General features: G+C 40.1%; 3 protein-coding genes across 4 annotated transcripts in view; 1 reads left to right on the forward strand and 2 right to left on the reverse strand.

Annotated features, from left to right (window-relative positions):
* The window catches only part of tgfbr2l (transforming growth factor beta receptor-like), a 30,997-nt gene extending 23,601 nt beyond the window's left edge, over window positions 1–7,396 (reverse strand). The window contains exon 1 of the mRNA XM_061723302.1: window positions 7,230–7,396. Within this exon, the coding sequence (XP_061579286.1) occupies window positions 7,230–7,284 (55 nt within the window). The 5' untranslated portion in view covers window positions 7,285–7,396. The remainder of the gene's footprint in view (window positions 1–7,229) is intronic.
* A 4,827-nt stretch (window positions 7,397–12,223) lies between these two features.
* Window positions 12,224–16,529, forward strand: si:dkey-69o16.5 (Alpha-aspartyl dipeptidase-like). The gene is made up of 8 exons (XM_061723311.1): window positions 12,224–12,418; window positions 12,707–12,795; window positions 13,452–13,526; window positions 13,683–13,762; window positions 13,897–14,070; window positions 15,451–15,510; window positions 15,593–15,675; window positions 16,400–16,529. Exons 1-8 carry the CDS (start codon window positions 12,324–12,326, stop codon window positions 16,458–16,460), a joined length of 717 nt encoding a protein of 238 aa, XP_061579295.1. The 5' UTR covers window positions 12,224–12,323; the 3' UTR covers window positions 16,461–16,529.
* A 134-nt stretch (window positions 16,530–16,663) lies between these two features.
* Window positions 16,664–24,425, reverse strand: part of itgav (integrin, alpha V) — a 563,305-nt gene continuing 555,543 nt past the window's right edge. For both annotated transcript variants that reach the window (XM_061723310.1, XM_061723309.1), the window contains 2 exons: window positions 22,383–22,502; window positions 16,664–21,491 (listed from right to left, as the gene is read on the reverse strand). In XM_061723310.1, the coding sequence (XP_061579294.1) occupies window positions 21,399–21,491; window positions 22,383–22,502 (213 nt within the window). In that variant the 3' untranslated portion in view covers window positions 16,664–21,398. The remainder of the gene's footprint in view (window positions 21,492–22,382; window positions 22,503–24,425) is intronic.

The following is a 24,425-nucleotide window of genomic DNA, read 5'->3' on the forward strand; positions in this document are numbered from 1 at the left end:
TGGTCTCCCTAGTGCTGCCCAGACTCCCACTAAGGACTGGACTCCAGCGGCTCTCTGGGACCCCCAGGCAATGCTAAGTTAGCCAAGAGATGCTTTTTGGAGGGGTCCCGGTGGAGTCTGGCCTGAGCTGCGGCAGGCCTCCATTCAACTTCAGCAGGATTTGTTTCAATGTATCCGTCACAACGGCAGAAACATGATCTGTTTTCAGATCTTCATGTTTCTGCAATGTGATGACACTGACATGGAGCTTCATGTTTCCCTTTTGGCAGTGCGGATTCCATCTTTTGAGAAAAACGATGGCTGCCGTGCTGCAGATGCCAAAAGACACTCGCCCATCATGACTTTTTTCTTCTTTTCCTTTGCATGCACTCACAGATGGTTGATAGTTAAAACTGGCGAGAAAGCTAATATACACAGTTAAGTTCAGATGTTTAAAAAGATCAGGGTCAGAAAGTACACAGTGTTAATATAGTCATGAATCACGGCTACTGTCCTGTTGGTTAACCCTTCCCTATGAAAACAATTCAATAAAATATCAACCTACATCCACATTCTCATTTGTCATGTTGGATTGTAACATTTTAGACATGGACAGGACTGAAAGAAAGCATGAGTTTATGTGTTGGAAAAAAAAGGTTTTAGCAAAGAAAATATTTGTACCACAGCCAGAACACAAGTGAGTTATATATATATATATATATATATATATATATATATATACAAATGTGGTACAAATATAATATTTTCTTTGCTAAAACCTTTTTTTTCCAACACATAAACTCATGCTTTCTTTCAGTGCCAGTCTCTCTCTTCTCCCATGTCTTAATCAGTGCCAAGAAGCCTCAGCGAGTGCAGCTATTCATCAGGCTTTTCAGAGACACTTGCTCTTTGTTAGAGGTGAGATAATGGGCTGCTTTTAAAGATGAACCACGCCACAAATGGTGGTGACAGAAAGTGCATTGACTCAAGTACTGTAGTTTGATAAATAAGACTTTCTCAATCCAGAGAGCACTTCTTCCACTCTTCAAAATATCCCTAAGCCTCTCAATTCATTTCCAGCTTCTGCAGGGAAAATCTAAGTCAGTTCATACCCCTGTCATTATTTTTGATGAGCTCCTTCTGATTTGTGACCTCATGCTCCTTTTAAAAGTAATTTATAAACTGAATTAGGCCTTAAATGTTTTTTTTCATGTTTGTTTGTTTTTACCCAGCCAAGTTAAGTTACTCTTAAGTTACCTACTTGTCAAAAGATGGTCACTTTCATGTTCAGAGGCCAATAAAAAAAAATGATAGTGAGCAGGTCGTGCTACCTTCATGGACGTATGTATTATTATTGGTTTCAGCATTGCACCTAAGTGTGGATTGGACCCAGTCACCATGCGTTACAGAACCTGTAAAAGCATGCTCACCATCTCTCCACCAAGGTCAGTTTAAGCCTGGGTGGCACTAGATGACATCTGTGCAATCCTGGAATAAAACCAGATTTATGCTTGTATGTAGCAGCAACTCACGTAGCCAACGTACAGGATGTCATGGTCAGCATGTTGTCGTTTGTGTTTCTCTGTAATTACACTCCCAAACACTAGGTGGCAGTGCTGTAGCACAGCCATATTAACGGAGTAAATAAAGCACATCTTAGCGTGAGTTGGAACTGATGTCAATAATCAATAATGTTTATTGACACTGCTAAACTTCCCTTTCGACCCATCTTAAAAACAACGGAGAAGAAGTGGTGGCGAGGAATACTAAAGCTGGTGCGATATTTTAAATCGTTGAGACTGCCCCATCTCACACTGTACGACTAGATCGCTGAGTTCAAAAGTTCACAGCCCACGATTTATGGTCTCACACTGTACGACTCGATGCTCGGATGCGACCCGTCTGCTCACACTATACGATCATAATCCTCCCGTCAGACTTCTGAGTACTGGAACTCGAGGAGCTCGTCGTGAGGTGTTAATCTCTCGTCGTTACCCCACGTTTACTGCACGAGGCACGATCAACGATTGGGTCGAAATCTGGCCCGATCCAAAAAATTGGAAAGAGGTGCACATCAGGGTCAAGCCCCAACATTTTGAAGCTGTAGTCGGGAACATCCCAAAAATGCAGTAACTGGCTAGAAAATGTGAATACATTCAACCTTGATGCCCTTCTCAACCTCTCCGTAGTACTCCAGAACTGTCTCCCTCTCCCCCGCTGTCAAGGAGTGTGGAGTTGTTGTTAGTAGCATGTGGGTGACTCTGATTGACATCTGGCAAACACGCCCCCTGGCTGTGATTGGGGGAGCTGCAATGGGAGCAGGTGGTGCCAGTGGAGCAGATTAGTTTCACAAATCACCTAGTTTATGTACTATTATCTGAAAATAATGATAATTTTAGCAAACATCACTAAACTAAACTTACCAACTGCAACTTTAACTTTTCAGTTGCAGTTCATTGTCTGGCCACTACGCGGCTGCAAACGCGAGTCAAACTCCATTGACCCCCGTGTTAAAATCTCCAACTTCACAGCAGAAAATAACATATTGACAGCCTGGTTCGAAAAACAGTCACAGACAGTTTCCACATCTGTGACAACTCTACAGGGAATACAGTTTTGTTGTAGAACATAAGGGAAAATGGCGTAAACCATTAAATGTATACATTATTCCTGCTGAATGTGTATTTGTGATTTCACCACTACAGCATTTGAAACAGGAGGTCCTGTTGTTTACTAACGTTTGCCGACAGCTCCACGGCTGTGGATCGGCTGAAGGAGCTGGGAGCTCTGACGGATCATATTAGCATCTGTCCGAGTGGAACCTGCAGTCTATCAGACCGTGATGCCGGTGGACGCCGAGCTGATAGGCTTGTCCGACTCACATGGAGCCCGTGAACCTTGCACTTGCGGGTCCCAGTGGAGCTCTGCTAGCTCACGTGCCGAATGCAATTTTAGTACCATCACTTAAAATGATGAGGATTAGACAGATTTGATCAGAGTGAATGTAAAGTAATATTAATTATTAGTGTTGTCCCGATCGATCGGCCGCCTGATCGATCAGGCCCGATCACGGCATTTTCAAAACATCGGTATTGGCCAAAAAGTATCGGGACATACCTAGTTATTAATGTTTTTAATATATATTAAATCGTTTTATATATCGTTGCATTTAACGTCAGTGACGTAAGTGACGAAGTAAGCGAAACTAACATGGTTTACATGTTTGAATTGTGAAATTGTATATGTTGATGTTGCATTAAGCTGCTGCTATTCATTTCATGCCTTTCAGAATGTTGCACTAAGGTTAAGCCAAAAAGTATTTTCTCTTTTGAAGTTAAATGTATTTATTTTTGTTATTGCACTATTCTGCATTTTTTGTTTTAGTTTACAATTTCATGTTTGTACATTTTGTGGCACCAGAGCTGATAAGCTTTGTTGAAATAAATGTCCATGTTGTTCTCTAATGGACAATAAAAGAAACTTGGGATAATTTGGTTTTAGTCCTCTTAATTAACATTATAGATTAGCATATGCTAAGGCAAAGCTAACATGGCTAAGTGTGATTGACCTCATAGGTGGCTTTGGCTTTGGCCACCCATTTGTAACATGGCACCATGCGCTATGAAGAAAAGGAGGCTTCCAAACCTGTGTTCAGAAAACCTCTCAATCTGTGTTGAGGGTACAGTTAGTGTAACCTGAAGTTTATGGTTCCCCACTTTAAGAGCTTCACTCAGCTCCTAAAGTTTCTCCCCCTCACAGTTTGGGAGCAGATGCCAGTCGATCCACTGACCAGCTCAGTATTTGCTGACACTTATTCTTATTCTGTCACTTATTCTTCCAAAGATGCTACATCTTTGGGCTTCTTGTATCTTTACCTGTCATTCAGAGTCCAGGTGGGCGTCCGTGTGTGTGTCACTGTACTCAGGATGACCACGCATGAGCTGGTCTGGAACTGTTTAAAGTCAGATTGAGTAAGCATAAATCAACTTAAAAGGCAAAGAAAAACCTGAGCGTGCATAAATGGCCCCCAGCTGCGGCCAAGAACCTTTCCCAGTTCTGGAGAGGTTCTAAGTGTGGAGAAAAAAGGATTTATTTCATACGTGAGGCTGTTTTTGCCCTTGGGCCACTTAATCGTCAAATTAAAAGTCATGACTTGGTCAGCAAGAGTGAAATAGTTCTCAATATTTTGTTGCAGCCTTGGGATACAACTGTGCCACACTTGTGGCTCTGAGATGGCCAAGATGGCTGCACGGTGGCAACCTCTACCTTTTATAAAGGTCTTAGACATCACTAAATTCAACATTTATTTTGATGAAAGCTACACGCGCCTGTTGCACTTTGTAAAAATGGTTTTAACGCGTGAAAAACATTCTGTCAACAGACAGCACACAACAGAAGACTTGGCTGACGCGGCTTGTTCCAGGAAAGCAGTAACAGCTGAAAAAAACTTTATGCAGAAGTAAACATTATCAAATTGTGATTGACGTTAGTTTCACAACAGTCAACTCATTTTAAGTTAGTTTTTTTAAACTGTTTACGAGAACTTGAGCATATTTGGCTCCCCGAACATAAAAGCACAACGTCTTTTGTTTCTCTATATATACGTATCCTAAAGAGAAACTTTAGGATACGATTTTAAAACGAAATCCTATTAAGTCAGAAAAAATATTCTGGACTGACTGATTCCAGTTAATTTCAGGTCAAATCGTAAAGCACAGTGCTGTTTCAGTTATCTATAACAAACTAAACTGCAAGACTGCTCTTGAATGAGATTTATTTCTTTGGTCCGTCATAAAAATGTGCTACAGTTTGACCCTTTGAGGACATTTGGGGTAATCTAAGGTAATAATGGCCGCTGTAAATGTCGACGACACCGAGGCTGCGAGCAAAAATCAACCCTTGAATCCTTGTCTGTTCACGGACATCCGTTTGGGACTAAATTAAGTAGTTTAGTTGGCCCGTCATTGTTCTTATGAAGGAAAAAAGATGCTCTACAAAGTATAGCCTGTCTGTCACGGTAAAGAGTCTGCCTGAAGAAAAAAAAGAAGGAAAAACAAAAAAAACAGCCAAAAGTGGTCTCTCTTTAGCCTGTCTGTCATAGTCCACAATCATCCCGACAAAGGGTGCCATTGGTCTGTCTTTAGTCTATCCAACATGTTGAGAAGGATGGCTTTTAGATGCATTGTTGCCTTTTAAACATCTTTTTATTCACTTATAAATGCATTGTTTTGCTGGGAAGGAAAGTCTAATTTGGGGAAACAGTTCCATCTCAAGGAAACACAACAAAACTCAAATACAGTGTATTTGAATATATATATTTACGTGTGTGTGTGTGTGTGTGTGTGTGTGTGTGTGTATGTGCAGTGAGTATTGGTGGAAGCCCCAAAGTCAAGGTGGGAGATGCCTCCACAGGTGGTGGGGAATGAAGAGCAGTTGTCATTAATCTGGCAATCCCAAGCGACGGCAATATCAAGAAGAAGGAACATGAGAAACTGGAGAAGGGGTACCAGGGGTACCAGGGTAGAAGGAGGAGATAGAGAAGCTCTGAAAGGTGAGGACAGCGGAGGACCCAAGCAGACTTCAGGTCCTGCTCCAGCAGATCCCAAAACAACATCAGAGATCTCGGTCCAGTAGACCAGTGGTTCTCAAATGGGGGTACGCGTACCCCCAGGAGTACGTGAAGGCACTACAGGGGGTACGTGAGATTTTAAAATATACATATATTTAAAAAGTAGCATCCATGAAAAAATCCTTTAAAAATAAATATTTCATAATTGAGGAAAATATAAGTCTAAATTCATAAAATGAATATTATCTTCAGGAGTAGGCTATTCAACTTATTATCCTAAAACCCCAGAGTCTCCCCCACACCAGGATGGTTCCACCTAACCTGTCAATCACCTGGCTTCACCTGTCAATCACTTGGACCAATGATGGAGTCGTGGTTGAAGCATAGCAGCAATATGTTTATGTTTAATAAATCAGTTACTGATGGCACAGAGCTCTGTTTTAGGTCTTTTTTTTACAACCAAAAGTGCTTTGCGCTTGTTAGGTGGTACTAATTTCACAGGGGGTACATCACTGAAAAAAGGTTGAGGACCACTGAAGTACAGTGCAAATAGGAGCAGAGAAAATACTGCACGGAAGCCTCAAGGTCCCAGACCTCGGGTAGAAGACCAGAGGTCTGGGAGAGCGGGTTGAAGGAGGAGATAGAGATCTGGAAGGTGAAGACAGCAGTGGTGCCAATAGAAGTCAAGAAGGAGAACTTGGAGTTGTGTCCTCCAAGCTGGGAGAGCGGCGAAAATATTCCACCCACAGAGGAACGGGTGAGGGTGAATATATATATATGTGTGTGTGTGTGTGTGTGTGTGTGTGTGTGTGTGTGTGTGTGCGTGCGTGCGTGCGTGCGTGCGTGCGTGCGTGCGTGCGTGCGTGCGTGCGTGTGTGTGTGTGTTGTCAGGAGAAGTAACCTAACAACTAATGTGCCACTCCACAAAAACAAACTTTTAGTAGTTATGTTGACAGCTAGATACTTAAATGTCTACTTTTTAACTCATAAATATTTAGCTAAAAAGGTTGTGTGGGTTAATGAGACACCCTCATTAGTGCTGTACCCCTAATTATGGTATTTCTTCTCTGAGTGGATCATGTGTGAGCTTGTCAGGATTCTGCTGGGACTTCAGCAGCTACAGTATCACTGCACGACAAATAAGTGTCAGTCAAATCCATGTGGATTAGACAAAACAGCCCGGAGAGAAATGCTAGAAAACCTTAGACAACCAAAAACAACAACAAAACAGTCCCAACCCAGCACTGAGCACAGCTGTGCGTTTTTCCTGCTGACACTAAAGTAGCCCACATAAAGCTACTTGATAAAACTTTGTTTTTAGGCCTACTATATCAACTTCCATGACGCTTCTGTTGCCTACTTTATCTAGTCAAGTCTTGTAAAAACTGTCTTTTTATTCCTACTGGATGTTTTTATAACTTTAGCAGCTCTGTTGCTTAAAGTACAGGACACTTCTCTTTTTTTTTTCCAAAACAAAGCGAACCCCCCTCTCCATCCATCCCCTCCACTCGGCCCTCGGAGCGCACAGCTCCCACTACAGGCTGATTCATGGTTCTGCGTTACACCGACGCAGAGCCTACGGCGTACAAGGCGCGTCTCCGCGTACCCTACGTCGTAGGCTCTGCGTCGATGTAACGCGGAACCATAATTGAGGCTCGGGGCGCAGGGCGCCGGGACTCACGGCAGGCGGAGAGCGCCAGCAGCAGCGGGATCCAGAGCGGCCCGCGGCGGGCCATGCTGCGGGGGTCGGCGGGGGTCGGCGGCTCCTTCCCTCGGTCCCTCGGTCGATGCGTCCCCGCGTCCGTGGATCCAGCCCGAGAGCCTCTCTCTGGTGTGCGCAAACACACTCCTCCAGATGTTTTTCATCCAGATGTGGTTTGGCCCCGCCTCCAGCTGCTGCCTCCGTCTCACTTATCCACATGTGTGACACGCAGCGGCGGAGCCAGTAAACACATCTTTACGGAGCTGCGAGGGCCACAGACACGGTTAAGACTCTGGTAGGGGGGAATAAAGATCTGCTGTCAAAAACAGAAGGTTTTGGTAAATGCTGTGTTGTTTTCAGATTTAGAAGTATGTAGAAGTGTACAAAATAATGATAAAAAAACAACACCGTCTGATCATCAGAGGTGTCAAAAGTATTCACATTCATTACTCAGGTAGAAGTATAGATACTAGAGTTTAAAAATACTCCTGTAGAAGTTGAAGTATCAACTCAAGTTTTTTACTCAAGTAAAAGTATAAAAGCACTGGTTTCAAAACTACTTAAAGTATAAAAGTAAAAGTAATGTAAGGGGGAAAAAAGCTATTAAGGACAAAAGCCATTGAAAATTAATGCATCTTAGTATAATGCAAATATATTAAAGAACCATATATGTGTACTATTGAGCATTAACATGTGTTTCAGAGAGCAGGAGATATGATGACTAGTTGCCTATAAGTAGTACTATTCTAGTATTGTAATTATTGTAATGGTGCAAAAATTCAAACTTCAGAGGCATGTTATCATTTATCCTAACCTTTATTGGAATGTACATCCAAGTTTAGTTGCAGGAATCTGAGGGAACGGATGTAAGAACAAAACTGGACAAGAACATCTGAAACAACCACAACCAAATTCACTCTATTCGGATGGAGCAATTTAACGGGATAGTTTTTTTTTAAAGGCCGAAATGAAATAGAGTAACGAGGCTGTTTTTAAAATGTAAGGAGTAAAAAGTACAGATAATTGCGTGAAAATGTAAGGAGTAAAAGTAAAAAGTCGTCTGAAAATAAGTGAAGTATAGATAACCAAAATTTCTACTTAAGTAAGGTAACGAAGTATTTGTACTTTGTTACTTGACACCTCTGCCACTGTATATAGTCTATAGCTATACAGCTCCTAAACTCAGCATCTTAATCTATTTTATCATCAATCTATTTATTGTTTTTTTTTACTCATCTTAACCTTTTTTAGACCCCAGAAAGCTAAGTGCACTTTAAAACACACGTATTTTAAATGTTGAAAATCTGTTATGTGCAATTGTGTGTTTGTTTGTGTCCTTAAGCTGCTGTCATGCCTTTTAAATTGCCCCTAGGGGATAAATAAAGTGATTTGAATTGAATTAAATACTGTTTATATTTTGTAATTATATATTTTTAACTTTTTTACGCTTTCCCTGCATGTGTGTGTTGAGTGTACTGCTGCACAAAGCGGATTTCCCCCTTGAGGGAGAAATAAAGGACAATCTAATCTAATCTAATCTATTTTGAGAAATTTCACAAAATCTTGCATTCACCATTTAAGAATTACAGCTTTTTCAAGCCAAGTAGTCTACCCCCATTTTCAGAAATATCAAAGGTATTTAAGCCTTAATACTTGGATGTAAATCGTTGGCAGTCACTTTGCTTAAAATGAGTGTAATTACTAACTGTTAAATGCTGTATAAAAAAATAAAACCCAAACTAAAGCTGAAAGTCCACACCTCGATTGCAGCTTGATTGTTTTTCCATGTATTTTTATCTCTGAAAAAATGATAAAAATAAATTATACTTACTTATTTAGCCTACTTGTTGCATATTGATGAGTTCAATAAAATCGTACATGTTCAAACACTGAACAGGAAAAAAAAACTGGCAAAAAGTTCTCAGTCATCTCTTCGTATCAAAGAAGAAAGAACCGACTGAGATAAGTTATCAGGATTTATTTTCCTTCTTTTTTGAGAGAAACTTCCAGCTTGTGAATTATTTCGTAGAAAGGACGATGAGAGACAAAACATGTTATAAATCGGCGCCTAAAGGGATTTTATAACAAACACATGTGTTAATTAATTTATTCTTTTAACCTTTTCATCTATAACCAGCTTGTATTGTGAGCAAGTGCTTGAAGACAACACACATTTTTATAGTTCATAATTAAAAGGAATTATTAATTACTAATTAATAACTCAATTTAAATGTATTCTTTTTTGTACAATAGCCTATTTTTTTATCATCTATATATTTATTTTGAATTGAGCGGAAACAGAAGTGTGAGGCTCTGAGCACTAACAGGTTTATTCCAGTTCATTAGCCAGGTTATGTCGAAACCACAGTGAGTGATCAGTGACCTGCAGCCAAACCACACTCATGCAACTCACTGGCTTTTATTATTCTCTTGTAAACCCCTTACTATTGCACTATAGGCTGTTTAATCCTGTTAAAGTCTCAAACTATTTAATATGTTGCATGAAAGCACTGCTAAAGTGTTTCACTTACACATACTTACAAAAACTCTCCCTGCAGGCAGAAAACGATCTACTGCTCCTTTACTTCATAACAGCAAACTGACTCGGTTTTTTTCCTCTACGAACTTTCAAAATAGTTCTGTTTTAAACTCTGTTGCACCTTCAGGGTTCACATAACTTCCATCCTTTAAATACTTAAAGTACTCAACCTGGGGCTTATTTTGACAGAAGAAACTTTAATGGAGAAAATATTGATTCTATTTACAAAATGTTTGCCTGAAGAAACACTGAGTTTGCAGTCTGCAGACCCCTTCACCATCAGTGCCCTTTTCCCTCTATATGGAAGTTTATGTGGGGGATATTAAAGTGAACCCAACAGTTCAATGAAGTTTCGACATTACTAACGTTTTCTAGGGAATGTTCATTGCATTCTTGCTGCCTCAAAGATAAAATATAATGGATTAATACCGGTTGTTACTGGTTAATGCAGTGACCATCATTGTTTCTGATACAGCTATTGTGGGATACATTGAGTGCACTTCATATTTGGACAGCACAATATCATTATAAATTCAATATAAAGTGCAATATTGTGAGGAGGTGTTACTTTCTGACAGTTGGCTCAAGAAAAAGGCTTTTACTCTAATAGAAATACTCTGGGGTAAGAGGCTTTTATTCTGAAGGTATTGGCGGCGGCTTAGAAAAATAATTACAAAAAGCCTTATATTTATATAGAAGGGACCAGAGGAAAAAAATAGAGGCTTTCATTTTGATAAAACCTGCCCAAAAGCTTCTTATTCTGAGCCAGAATAAAAAGTAAAAAGACATGTATTACGTTGACCTAACATAGACTTTTATTTTGACAGAACAGATTGGAAGACGAATGCTTTTATTCTGGTAGATTTTTTTTGACGATAGTGGGAAATAAATAAAAAAATTAATAATTACAAGTTTTTTTCCCAACAAAAAGCTTTGGTTGTGTCAAAACCAACGAGAAAAAAAGATTTGTAGAGCAATAATTGAAAGTTACAAATGTCAATGTTTATTTGTTTTTGTTTGTTGCTGTTCTTCTCTGATATTTATATTAAAAAAATGTCTTTACTACTATATATGTAAACCTTATTGGTCCTCCTTTTCTGGTTTAGTTTTGCTATTGTTTGTTTGCTTTGTTTTATTGTATCAATGTTGGGTAGCTTTATTTTTCGTTGTTTTTTTCTGCTATTAGAAAATGTATTTATTACAATACAATACTGGTAACCTTATTGGTTTCTTTTTTTCTGTTTGTTTTTCTGGTTTGGTTTGGCTTAATTTAGTTTTGTTTGTTTGCTTGTTTGTCAGTGGTTGTTGTTTTGTTGTTGTTTCTTTTTTAGTGTAAGTTTGTTTGTTTTTATAAACTATTTTCTGGATAGCTTATTTTGGTATGTAGGACAGGCATTGATATAAGCCATATGCTTCTGCCTGTGCCTTTTCAGTCACTAATTTGTCGATAATATTTGTGTTGATAATGCTTAGTAGTGTGATGTGACTGAATAAAGAATGTAAAAAAAAAACTAAAAAAAAGAACTGGACGGGACATGGGGACGGTGTTTGCTGTGATAGACAATAAACGTCTCTTTCCATGGAGCTGCTGCGATACGTCAACGTCGCCGCCATATTGGATGTGGCAAGACTGCGCTGTAAACTAATACAAGTAAATAGACTTATTTTCATAAAGCGTCTTTCTACAAAGAAATGTACGTTTTACGTCTCATTTATTCATTCACACACGCACTAATATACTTGGGAAACAGTTAGGCACGAAATATAATATATTTAATTTTCTCAGATGGCAAAAATAAGAACTTTGTTGATCCCACATAGAAGTAATTCATGTTGTATCAGCTATAGAGAACAAGGTAGTGCCGAAAAACAATATATATCCCCCCTCACAAAAATAAGAAAATAGAAAAAACATATTTTCTCATCAGCAAAACAAATGTAAAACATTTCAAATAACAAAATAACATATTTGAACCATTTTTCAGACAAAATAACATTTTAACCACTTTTCAGACAATAAAATAACTGAAAAAATCTGAAAAATGGTTCAAATATGTTATTTTGTTACTTGAAAAATCTAAAATATGTTTATGTAAAATATGCTTTGTTGATGAGAAAATTGAGAGAATTACTCCTATCTGGGATTAATAAAGTTCTTATTTTTGCCATCTGAGAAAATTAAGTATATTTATATTTGGTGCCTACCTGTTTCCCAAGTATATTAGTGCGTGTCTGAATTAATAAATGAGACGCCAAACGTAAATTTCTTTGTAGAATGGCGCTTTATGAAAATAAGTCCATTCACTTGTATTAGTTTACAGCGCAGTCTTGCCACATCCAATATGGCGGCGTCGTTGACGTACAACTCAGCGCTCGATGGGGCGGATACGGATACATGTCTATGGTGGCCGCGGGCAGGTTTATGGCATTATGGCCTCGGAGGAGCAGAGTCAGCAGGTTCAGCTGGACTCTGCCCTGGAACTCTGAACCTCTGGACCTCTGCAGCCCCGGGCCGAGCTGCAGTCCCCGCAGACATGGACAGGAGGCTCCTGCTGGTGTCCAACTCCACCCTGCACGGCAGCGGGTACCTGGCCCACTGCGAGCAGCAGATCAGCCGCTTCTTCGGGAGGTGAGTGTTTAATGTCGGGGACAGCAGGAGCAGACCGGAAGCGCGTCACGGCGGGCTGGTCACGTGACAACAAATCACAAGTTTTCCTTCCTTATTTTTCTCTAAAGTTATTTTCTTTGTAAAAAGAAACTTTTTCATTTAAAACAACAAACATCGTGATGGTAATTGTAATTTTACATTTATTGAAAAGGAAAAAAAAAACGTGATTCTTCATACTTTTTACGTGATAACAGATTAATTAACTTTATGAGCTGGAATTCATTCATTTTTATTTCTCTGTTTTGTCAGGAATGTGAAGAAAGTGCTGTTCGTCCCTTATGCGTTGCATGACAGAGATGCCTACACAAAGACTGCCAGAGACAAACTGAAAACTTTGGGTAAGTCCGTGTAATATCTTATTAATCACTTGTTAGTCTGTCTGATGTTCATACATCTTTATATCTTTCCTGTACAATTAAAACCTTTTTTCAAATATATATCGTTACGTACGTACATTTTATGGATTTCTGGGTATCATTTAATTTTTTTCTTAGTTTTTCAGTGCATTACCTGTTTTTCTTTTTTAATTCTCTTTTTGTATAATCTCTTTATCCGGGGTATGTTACTCTATTTCACTGAGGTTGTTTCTTAGGTATACACTATCTCTGTCTATTTCTTTGGATAATTTTGTTATTTTGATAATTCTGTTTTGCATTACAGTATTTTTCTTTACCTCTACAAAGCCCTTCTTTGTGATATGGGTGAAAAAAAGTACAAAGCAGCCCTTCATTGGTGGCTTGTAAAAAAACACTTATCAATTTATGACTACAGAATACATAATCTTTTATGAGTTCTGCATCCTGAGGTTATTATCAAATAAGAAGATTGATATTGAGTCTTGTTTTATGTTTATATGTGATTGCTATGCAGATAGCTATAAAAATGTGGGGCAGAAAATGCAGAAACTGAACTGTGGCTCATGATAAGATGGTATAAATGTGATCCAACGGAACGGCACCGTGTTAAATGTGGAAACTGTGATGTGTGTTTGCAGGTTATGAGGTGGACAGCATCCATGAGGCTGCAGACCCCGTCGCCGCCGTCAGGAAGGCTGAAGGCATTTTTATAGGTTGGGACCAGCAGAATGAAGCCTTTTTCTTCTTCCACTGTGTCGTTCTAAACTTCCATTTCTTCTCTCGAGCACTCTCCTCCCTCCCTTCACCTGCTCGCCTCCTCTCATTCCCATCTTAACCTCGCAGGAACTAACAGAATTATCCGTTTCAAGGGGGAGGCAACACTTTCCGGCTGCTGAAGAGTCTCTATGACAACAATGTGGTGAAGGAGATCAGTAAGAGAGTGATGGAGGTGAAACACAACAGCTTTTTCACGCAAAAAACTTCTCAGTTTAGTCTTCCTGTGGACTTGGGTGTCCGTTAATGCTGATATTTTAATCGAACAAGCTGTTTTTACTCTTCCCCTCTCCCCCCATGGCTCTTCAGGATGGCGTTCCCTACATGGGCTCCAGCGCCGGCACCAACGTGGCCACCGTCAGCATCAGCACCACCAACGACATGCCCATCGTCTACCCGCCGTCGTTCTCAGCCATGGGCCTGGTCCCCTTTAACATCAACCCCCACTACCTGGACACGGATCCCAGCAGCCGCCACATGGGGGTGAGGCCCCTGAGCTTTCCTGCTTGGGAGCATTTATTGGCCCAGCGGCTGCCAGTCTTTCGCCACAGGGCAGCAGTAAAACCACAGGGCGGCCTTTGTCCTCCTCGCTAATTGATGACAATGTTGTGATAACGTCGGGATCAATCAGTGATGTCACGCTTATCAGTCCATATCACTGCTGCAAGGTCAAAGAAACATGGAGGGGGGGCTTGATTAACAGCTACAGTAATGTTTAACCGTCAGGTCAGGGTTTGGATTCAGTTTATTTTTTTAATATGCCCTTACAAATACAAATAAAAGCTTAAAATATAATATAATATGTGAACACTGAAAATAAATGCAGAGTCAGCAAAGGGAAATACAGTTTGTCTCATGTGACATTTAAAACTTGGGAGGTTTTTATTTGACATATGAAATGCAGTTTTGAGTTTAAAACTAATGTGGTTGAAAATTATGTCTTTAACTTTCATTTGCATGTTTTAATGATGCACAAAATAAAAAAGCCACATCTTACTTTTACATTCAGAAAAGTAGAACCCAGAATAAAAAGCCTCACAAACTCAACATATCGCATAACTGGATTTGAAAAGATGATTTGATCTGCTGGTTAGATTCACTAGTTTGGGATCATTTCGGATCGAAAAACAAGACTAAAGCTCCTCCTAGTGGCCAGTCTGGGTTACTGCTACAACGAGACATTGAAACCAGGGAAATCCTTCAAAACATCTCGTGCAACGTCACACATTTGCCAACACTTCTGATCACCATGAAACTGACACAGCTGTGTGGGAACAACTTCTACAAATCAGAACAAAGACGTTCTTAATCACTTCACATTATTAACCCTTTGATGCCAGAATTGAAATAAAAAACACCCCAAATTTGTCTCAAACTCTTTGGTAATGAATATATTTATGCATCTCTATGAATGCTGAGGTCCCTGAAATATATCAACTATGACACATCAGACATTAAGGGGTTGAAGTTTGATTTTTGGTAGATTTAAATAATTTAGCTGCAAATAAAAAACTGATAATTAAGTATTAAGACAACTCGTGGCATACTGTATGTCCTGATTTTTGTACAGGATATTTAAAGTCAGTGGTTTGATCTCATCCCATTAGAGCAGCTTTTTAGTGACTGAAGCAAAAACTCGGCTGCAGAAATTCCCACCAACAAGCATCAGCAGACGGTCTGAGTCTCCAGGGACAAACCCTGAATCTGGTGATGCCCATGGGCTCCAGACCGTAGGCAGTCTTTCCCTTTAAAGGATTGGGATCCAGTTTTAGTGAACGCAGTGGTCACTGTCTGAATACTTAATACTTTCCTTTCCGTGCAGTTTGAATGTATGTTGATGAGCTTGTTGGTGCTGTTGTGCAGGAGACCAGGGAGCAGAGAATCACTCAGTACCACGAGGAACCCGACACTCCGAGTGTCCTGGTGAGTGAGGACGAGGAGGATGAGAGGATGAAACACCTGATTTGAACCAGACCGTTGGTGTTTACCTGCGTTTGTGATCCAGGGTCTGAGGGAGGGTTCCATGCTGCTGGTGGAGGGAAACAAGGCCACGCTGCTGGGAACCACGAGGGCCAGACTGTTCACCAGGTAACTTCCACAGACCATCACCCCGGTTCAGTAACCTGAAGCATTTCAGAAAAGTTCCTACCCAACTTTATTCTGATATTAATTTTAACTACATGTCAATTTGGTCTTTTATGGAAGGTTAGATTCAATTTTATCATGAATATAACCCAAACTGGTTGCACCCCGACACTAAGTCTAACCTGAATCAAATAATACTTTAACCTTCTTTTACATGAATGCCCCTTTATACTTTTATCTGTCAGTTGTAACTTCTCAAGTTCTACTCTTTTACTTGAAAGAGAATTAAAGGGGACGCATTATGGTTATTATAAAAATGTTTTTTAAAACTTTTTCAAATAATGAAATGCTCAAAAGCATGTTTAATTCACCCAACTTAAACGTTTTCATCATTTTCTAAACCTCAGAAGTGGGGAGCTTATAACCGTGACCCTGATTTCAAAAGAAATACACCCTGCAGAAGAAAGAGGAGGAGTTAAGATGTTAACTCCTCCCTTTTAACAGCTACCTTGAACACTGAAGAGATGTGGTTGAAAGGGAGTTTTGGACTGAATCCGTTTGGTATTTTCACCAAAAACGTCACAGATCTATTATTAAGACCACTGGAAACTGTCAGCTTCTGAAAGGAGAAGATAAAGTGTATATCTGCTGTAATTAACTAACAGAACTGTAGATACCTGCAAACTGACCGTGCTGCCTGCATTGACTGGTGTATCGTGTGTTTTAGGGGCAAAGCCGCAGTGGAGTACGATCCAGGAAGTGACCTCAGCTTCCTGCTGACTAACTGACCAATCAAGGGGAAGCAGGAAGTGGCGGGAGGTTCTGGTTCAAAGAGAATAAACTTTTTAAAAAGGAAACATCCAAAGTGTTTTGGCCTTTTTCTTTTTTTAAACCACACATGGTTTTATGTTAAAAGACTTCAAGTCAGAGGGCTTACATTTCTTCTCTTGTTCTTGTTATGTGAAATAACACTTGAGACGAAACAAACAAATGTGAACAGATCAATTTATTTCATTTCCAAGGTGAAATCATCTTTAAGAAACCGTTAATTTTGACTTTCTAGGTAGAAGAATACATACATCAAAAAAAGCCAGGATTTATTTGTGACAAAAAGAGACACAAAGTGGTATTAAATATAAAACATGAAACCCTCAAACACACAGCAGCAGGACTGGAGTCAGATCACCGGGTCTGCTAGACAGGATCTGGTTTGTTCTTCAGCTTCTCCGATTTCTTTTCCTGACCATCACAGGAGTCCCACCGTGTTCCTGTTCAGGTGCTGAACTACCAGATCACGGAAGAGACAATCACGCAGGCGTGAGCATGCACGTGCACAGGCCGTGTGAGTGATAGAAACCGACAGTGAACTGACTTCAGTCCGCCGTTAACCTCGTCTAGTCGTACAGAGACCTCAGATAAAAAAAAAACGTCTACAGTTTTAACAGTGCAGTGAAGCCCAACATCGACCCGGCCAGAGCCCACTGAAGCAAGACCGGTACCAACACCAAAACCGCTGGTGTGTCACCTAAGTGAGTTTACTGAAACATTTCTGAGCACATTTCACAACATTTCAATCAAAACATGACAAGACAGTCTTAACAATGACTTTCATTTTCTAAATATCTGCAAAATGTGTATTGATAGGCATCTCATAGTTCGTCAAAAATCAAGTTTATGTCTGAAGAATATGCACTTAATTACATGAAAACACACAAACACACAAAAAAAACCCTCTAAATCCTCACATTTGACACACACCAGTAAAAGTTAAAAAAAAAGTTTGCTATAAATGGAAAGTAAACCCAAAGCTGATGCATCTATCGCTGTTGTTCTTCATGACATTAGTGGACAGTGTTCTCGGGTCCATTCAATCATTTTGGCCCTCTTTAGTCTTTTAAAGATTCAAAAACATGTACAAATGTTATCCAAATGTGGCACGGAGAACATGTAAGTTAATGCTACCGTTAAACACCTCTCGCTGCAGGTCATGCTACAAACACGCTGCACTGAATGTACGCCATCACATTCTGAAAACTCAATATTTTGTTTCTTGGCAGCAATGGCTGTGTTTCTAACACTCAGTCAATCAAATCTAGTCAAACTTCTTCCAAACGGAGACCTTGATAGTTATTGTCCTTATAAGACATCTACTGGGAGAAGAGGGAGGAGACGGTGACCCAGCGGCGTGTCGTCATTGTCTGACGTCTAAATGCACACTTTCCAAAGCCTGCAGCCTTAAACACCTCAAGAAGTGAAACTTAAAAGAAATTGAATTACCAGCAGGTGGACGAGTGAAGGGAGAAATACACCACTTCTGTTGTGTCATAAATCATCATTTCACAAAGGACAGGGCGTAGATCACTTTGGTTTACATTTTTTTAAGAAATATTGTGCTTGGTCTACCTCTTACGCAACAGTCTGACATCTTACAAAAGTTTAAGAAAGCCCTAGACATCAGAATGGCGTTGGCCTTTTATTCAATGATGCACTTCCTCCTCAGAAACCGAACAAGCGTCTCGGTGTGAAAATGACAATTTACATGTGAGTATTGAGCACGAATACCTAACTAAGCATCTACCTACTTTCTGCTGCTGAAAACAGGAGCCGTTATGAAATGCTAATGAGTAGTGATGTTTAGTGGCGGCAGAGCAGACCCGGCGTGACGACACACACGGGAGCAGAAAATAAGAAAAAAAAAGTGATCGTGAACTGATATATTGTTTTTCAAAACTACCACCAACCTTTAATGTTAATTCATAATGCAAACCCAATATGGGCAAATAGCACATTGTTGTTCTTTTTCATATTCTAACACACAAACACACAAACTCAGAATCAGTAAACAAAAATCAGCAACTTGCTGATTTTTTTGTTCACAGCAAAGCTGCCAGTTGCCATTCTGAAATCTGAGGAAAAATATTTCTAAAATACAAAGCAAAAAAAAAAAATTTTTTTTTTTAAAGCCTCAGTGCAGGAAAAGGTGGGAAAGTAATAACTTTGTTAAAACCTGTCCCTTAGATGCTCCAGCTGCTCCAGCTGCTCCAGCAACTGCAGACCTTTCCTAGAAGAGGACTGTCGGAGGCAGATTGGTAACTACAGGTCAGTGAAGCTGGTCAAATGTTCTGCTTTGGGCTCGAGGAGGCGTTACAACTTCTCACATTTCATTTCTACCAGTCTTAAAAGCATATTCCAGCATTTTGGGAATTCATTTATTTGTCATCATTATGGGTAAAACATACCGCTCCCTACCAGCCACTACCTGGCAACAATGAGCATCACCGTTGCCAGGCAACGCACAATCTCCACTTTGAGAAGTCAGTTATATCTGCCAACGGAAGTAGTCATCATCATCATCTGGTCTGTGATCACAGTGACGGTTGTGGGGGTGCTGTGCTCCATCACTGGGCTCAGGTTAGGGTTAGGCCCAGTTTTGTGCTTCTTATTTTGCATGTAGTCATTTTATATACGTAAATAAGGACATTTTGCTGTTGTTTGGAAGTCTATTTAGTCAAACTCTGGGATTAAAGGTAATTACATTTTAAATGTCTTACAATATTCAAATATTTTCTGAATTGTATGCTAAAGCAGTGAGATTTTCTGCTTATTAGAGAAATGACTGAAACTGTTGATCGAACTAAGTCTTAGCTAACATCCATTTTGTGCTGCGTCGAGTCAAACATCATTCGCAGGATCTGGCAACTTTAATAGAGTTCCTAGGGGTGTTGTATACGGCTGAAAATAAACTATAACCGGCGCTTTTGAACAGTTACTTACAACAAGAACTGCAGCTTTTTACAGATGTCCAGCAGTCTTATTTTAGTCGGGACAGGTTCTGATGCGGCGTTCACACGATTAACCAGAACAAATGTGCATTTATGTCACAGGTTTGTCTCATGTTGGGAAGGAACCTGCAGTCTGAAAGAGCTCGATGAAAACTATCCATCTCAACGACGTCAGTTCCCTCTCGTGTTCATCCCTGAGACACCGGGGAGCCCAAACAGCCATTACATTCCATATGGTCTTAATTATAATCTAAACGGCTAATCAACCCTAATACATCGTAGCTGCTGCTGAGATTATGTGACTAACTTTATTCATTGATTTTGACAAAAAATAAAAAATAAGTTTCTCTTTTGAGTTTGTTATGCAACAGACTTAAACAAGGCAGCAGTTAAATATGATTACCGTGACAGAAACAGAAAGATCAATGAACCCTTTAAAGTAGCTGAATTTGAAGTCAATTTCCGGTAATCTGGAGTTTCAACTGTCTTTAAATCACTTACGGTAAATGTAATAAACATTTGTTCACAATGACACACAACAGCATTCAGCAACTTATAATCAAAGTAAAGTAAATCTGGATCAGAAAGATGACAGGATGAGTTAGTGGTACATTTTTCAGATCATTATCAATTATCTTCTGTTTTTTTTCCACATGTTACAAACTACAACATTAGAACGTGTCCCTAGTCTGTTGTCCAGCCTGTTGCCTACTCAGCGCTTCCCCTTACTGACCTTACAAAACCCAAGAAATGCATTTATTTGGGTATGGGCCTTAACAGATAATCAATTTTACAGGTCATCTTATGCATTCCACTGTTTTTAATTATTAAAAAAAGATTCTATTGAAATAAACTTGGACCCACGATTGCAATCACCACAACTGTTTTGTACAAAATACATAAAAGGAAAATCCTGCAGACGCCTGACCAGCATCCCGAAGCAGAACTCTAATGTGGGAAGTTCAAATCCGAAAAAACACGAAACCGTAAGGAAAAGCAAGATTAGGAATAGAAAAAGGGGTAAATATATTACTGTAGCGCCTTGAGCATCTCAGCTCCGAGCGTTTAAACACGTTCATCCAGAAATAAAGAACTGGACGCAGCTAATCCGCTACATCAGTGATCCACTTTCATTTTCCTGTATAATTGCTGGTTCTATGGTTTTACTTTTATGATTATTATTCTGCAGTCTGAGAGGAATTAAACAAGCAATCTTATGGAGACTCAATAAAAAAACAAAAACAAAGGGGTCTCTGACAGAAAAAAAGAACTCCCCAAAGGTTCTGTATGAACCTCAAAATATGTACCAGCAGTTCTGGACTCTCACGGCAGCAGGTTCCTGCAGCTCCACAATCATTTTTGTTTGCACCAAAACAAAAAAAAAGAAGGTTTCAATTCAGGCCAAAGTCTGTCTGTTTTTTCTGTCACTTCATGGGAGTAATGGAAGACATCGTCCACAAGTTGGAGGATTAGTTCAGCTATCTCTGCGGAGAGACGGATGTTCGGATTGCACAGCCTGCAGTCTTAGAGTTTTATTCAAGGTGCTGACATGGATTTTGGAGCAAGCCAGGCGAGCCTCATATTTAGAGTAGACACGATCGGAACATCTGACTCTGATCGAGAAATAAATAAGTGCTTTTAATGTTGTGTACAGGATGTGCACATAGTGATGAGTCTTATCTCCTAAAATGATGAACTATTCCTGTAACTTCAGTATGAACACATTGACCATCAAAGATTTCATCGGTGACCAGTGTTTTCCAGCTTCTTTCTGTTTTTGGCACAAATGCAACATGACTAATGCAGACACCGTCCTTACACCTCCAACCAGTACCGTTCAATGATCTGCCGTCCAACAGTCAATACAGTGAATTCTCTCAGAGGCCGTTTTTACCCTGATTTCTTCCCTCCTGGACTTTCTCAGAGTTCCTGACAGCGGGGCCTCTACGCGTCAGTGTTGCCGTTCTCCTCCGGCTGCAGCTGCTCCTTCTCCGTGCAGTCCTCCTGGGGGGGGCGCACTCTTTTGAAGAAGCCCAGCTGTCGAGGAGGAGGAAAATGTTTAAAAAGGAGAAATTCAGCCCTTTGGGAGGAAGATGTCGAGTAGTATGCAAAGGTGGGTAGTAACGAGTTACATTTACTCCGTTACATTTACTTGAGTAAGTTTTGAGAAATGTTGTACTTTTAGGAGTAGTTTTGAATCACTATACTTTTTACTTTTACTTGAGTAGATTTGTGAAGAAGAAACTGTTACTCTTACTCCGCTACATTAGGCTACGTTGAGCTGTTACTTTTCTTTTATCCCTTTTATCCACGTACGCGTCAATCTCATGACATTACTGAGTGATTCTTTGGGAAAAATGTTTGTTTTTTCATGTTTTGTCACATTTACACAGACTCAAACACACACAGAGTTTCTATGAGTTCATGGGCTTGTTCTAGTTCTGCCTGGTTAAAAAATAAAAGTACAAAGGCTTGAAATTTTGTGCTACTTGTGCTTAATTAATTTTTTTATTCGGTTATTAAGTTATTATTTATTAAAGTACTTGAATTTACTTTAAGATTATTTGAATTTAAGCTATTTAAATTTTTTATTAATTGTAATTTATTTTATTATTTTATTGATTTAATTTGCATGAAGATGATTATTTTGTACTTTTGTCTATTTGAATGGTTGCGTTAAAAAAATAAATCAAAAGTTACTCAACAGTTACTCAGTACTTGAGTAGTTTTTTCACCAAGTACTTTTTTACTTTTACTCAAGTAATTATTTGGATGACTACTTTTTACTTCTACTTGAGTCATATTATTCTGAAGTAACAGTACTTTTACTTGAGTACAATTTTTGGCTACTCTACCCAGCTCTGGTAACACAGAAGCAACAGGGACATAACGAGAGAGCAGCATCCAGACGGATGAGAGACTCCTCACCTTGTACATGATGAAGATGAGCAGCGCCAGCAGCAGCAGTCCCGCCAGTACAGCCAGAGCCACCACCCAGGCCGGTACCGGCTCCGCCTTCTCAGTCACCCACGTCACCGTCAAATTCACCTGACGGCACATAACAGAGTTCAGGCTGACGCGCATGAAAGGACACGCAGTTTAACCCCCTAAATATTCCCTCTGATTAAATCTCACTCCGCAGCTTTAAGCGTTATGCTTGTTGGAGATCCGGCAAATACAGTACAGACCAAAAGTTTGAACACACTTCCCCATTTGTTTGAATGAGAAGGTGTGTCCAAACTTTGGGTCTGTACTGTACACAACTAAAATGTAAACCTGCCTTCTTCCAGGCCAGGGTGCAATGCTGCTCAGGGAGAAGGAAGAGTTAGACGGACAAGCCAACGGTCCAGTTGTCTCAAAGTTCGAGGATGACATTCATTCTGGTCCAATAAAATTGTTAAAACCGATGAATATCATCATTTAGAAGCTTTAATCAGAGCAAACGAGCTACTTCTCCATGTAACATGGTCAAAATGTTTCTCTAAAGCGGGGCATACACTGTGCGATTATCGCCTCGTTTTGAGCCGATTTTCCAGTCGTGCGACTATTTTTTGGATCGGGCCGGATTTCGACCCAATCGTTGCTCGTGCCTCGTGCAGTAAACGTGGGGCAACGACGAGAGAGTAACACCTCACGACGAGCTCCCGATCACAAATCGTGTGATCGCAAGAAAATCAAACGTGTTTGAAATCCTGGTCGCTGGTCGAAGGAGTCGCTTCACGCAGCTACGACCCGATTTCGCAGAGAGCATGCACAATCTCTGATGACACGTCAAAAACTATTATTTGTAGTTTAAAGTGTTGCAAATTCACATTAAAAATCATGTTTTAATAGCAGAAAAAAAGAGCGCATTTCCCACGTCTGCCCAGCCAATTCCTTGTCCATTCACGGCGTTGTCTAATCTTTTTTCATTTATCGCCACACAGAACGGTACAAATTGCTAAAGCCTGATTTATGGTTCCGCGTTACACCAACGCAAAGCCTACAGCGTAGGGTACGCCACGTAACCTACGCCGTAGGCTCTGCATTGGTGTAACGCGGAACTATAAATCAGCCTTCAGTGTGTGCTCTGTGCTGTTCTGAACTCTTCTCTGTTTCTCATTTTGCTGGGACGTCGGGTTCCTCCGCCGAGACACAACTTTTGCGGTATGCGTTCATTGTTGTGTCTAAAAATGATGCGCAGTGCCCACCCAATCAGAAACGGTACAGATATTCTGTGATTTTTTTTATATATATATAAAAAAATTAAATTATAAAAAAATAAAGGATCCCCATAACCTTTGATCGGGTGGGCAGGACGCACGTTTGGGTGGACACAGCCCACCCCTGCCCCAGAACCGGCCTCGACTTCCAGTAACAGAGGTCCGACGGGAGGATTATGATCGTATAGTGTGAGCAGACGGGTCGCATCAGAGCATCGGGTCGTACAGTGTGAGACCATAAATCGTGGGCTCTGAACTTTTGAACTCAGCGATCTAGTCGTGCAGTTTGAGATGGGGCTGAATCAAACTATTTAAAATGTTGCACAGTGTATGCCCAGCTTAAAAGAGCTAACTAGATCTGTTACATGTGATTTAACGTAACTGAACACACACTTCTCTGTAAAAGCTGCAACTTACTGAGTAACGTCTGGATCAGTTTACAGAACAAGTCTCAGTAAACACAATGATGCCAGTAAACCGACATTGTGTTTTTTTTTGTTCTTTCGTGTTCAGTGACACAAGGCTTAATGGCATATTTGCAACAAGGAATGTGATAAATAAATAAGAAATAAGTTGCAGCCATGTCTTCCGGAGCTCAGATAACCCACTCCGCCTGGATATTTAAATATCCTCCCCACTAACAACCACAGGCTTGTTTGTTTTTCCTTTTGGGCTCAAGTCTGAAATAGTTTCCTAAAGTTTTGCGGAGGAAAGCTGCCACGATGCTCCGCTTAATCGTCAGTGGAAAAACAGAAAAAAAAAACAAAGA

Source organism: Cololabis saira, chromosome 6, assembly GCF_033807715.1.
Source record: "Cololabis saira isolate AMF1-May2022 chromosome 6, fColSai1.1, whole genome shotgun sequence".
In the NCBI taxonomy this organism is placed as follows: domain Eukaryota; kingdom Metazoa; phylum Chordata; class Actinopteri; order Beloniformes; family Belonidae; genus Cololabis; species Cololabis saira.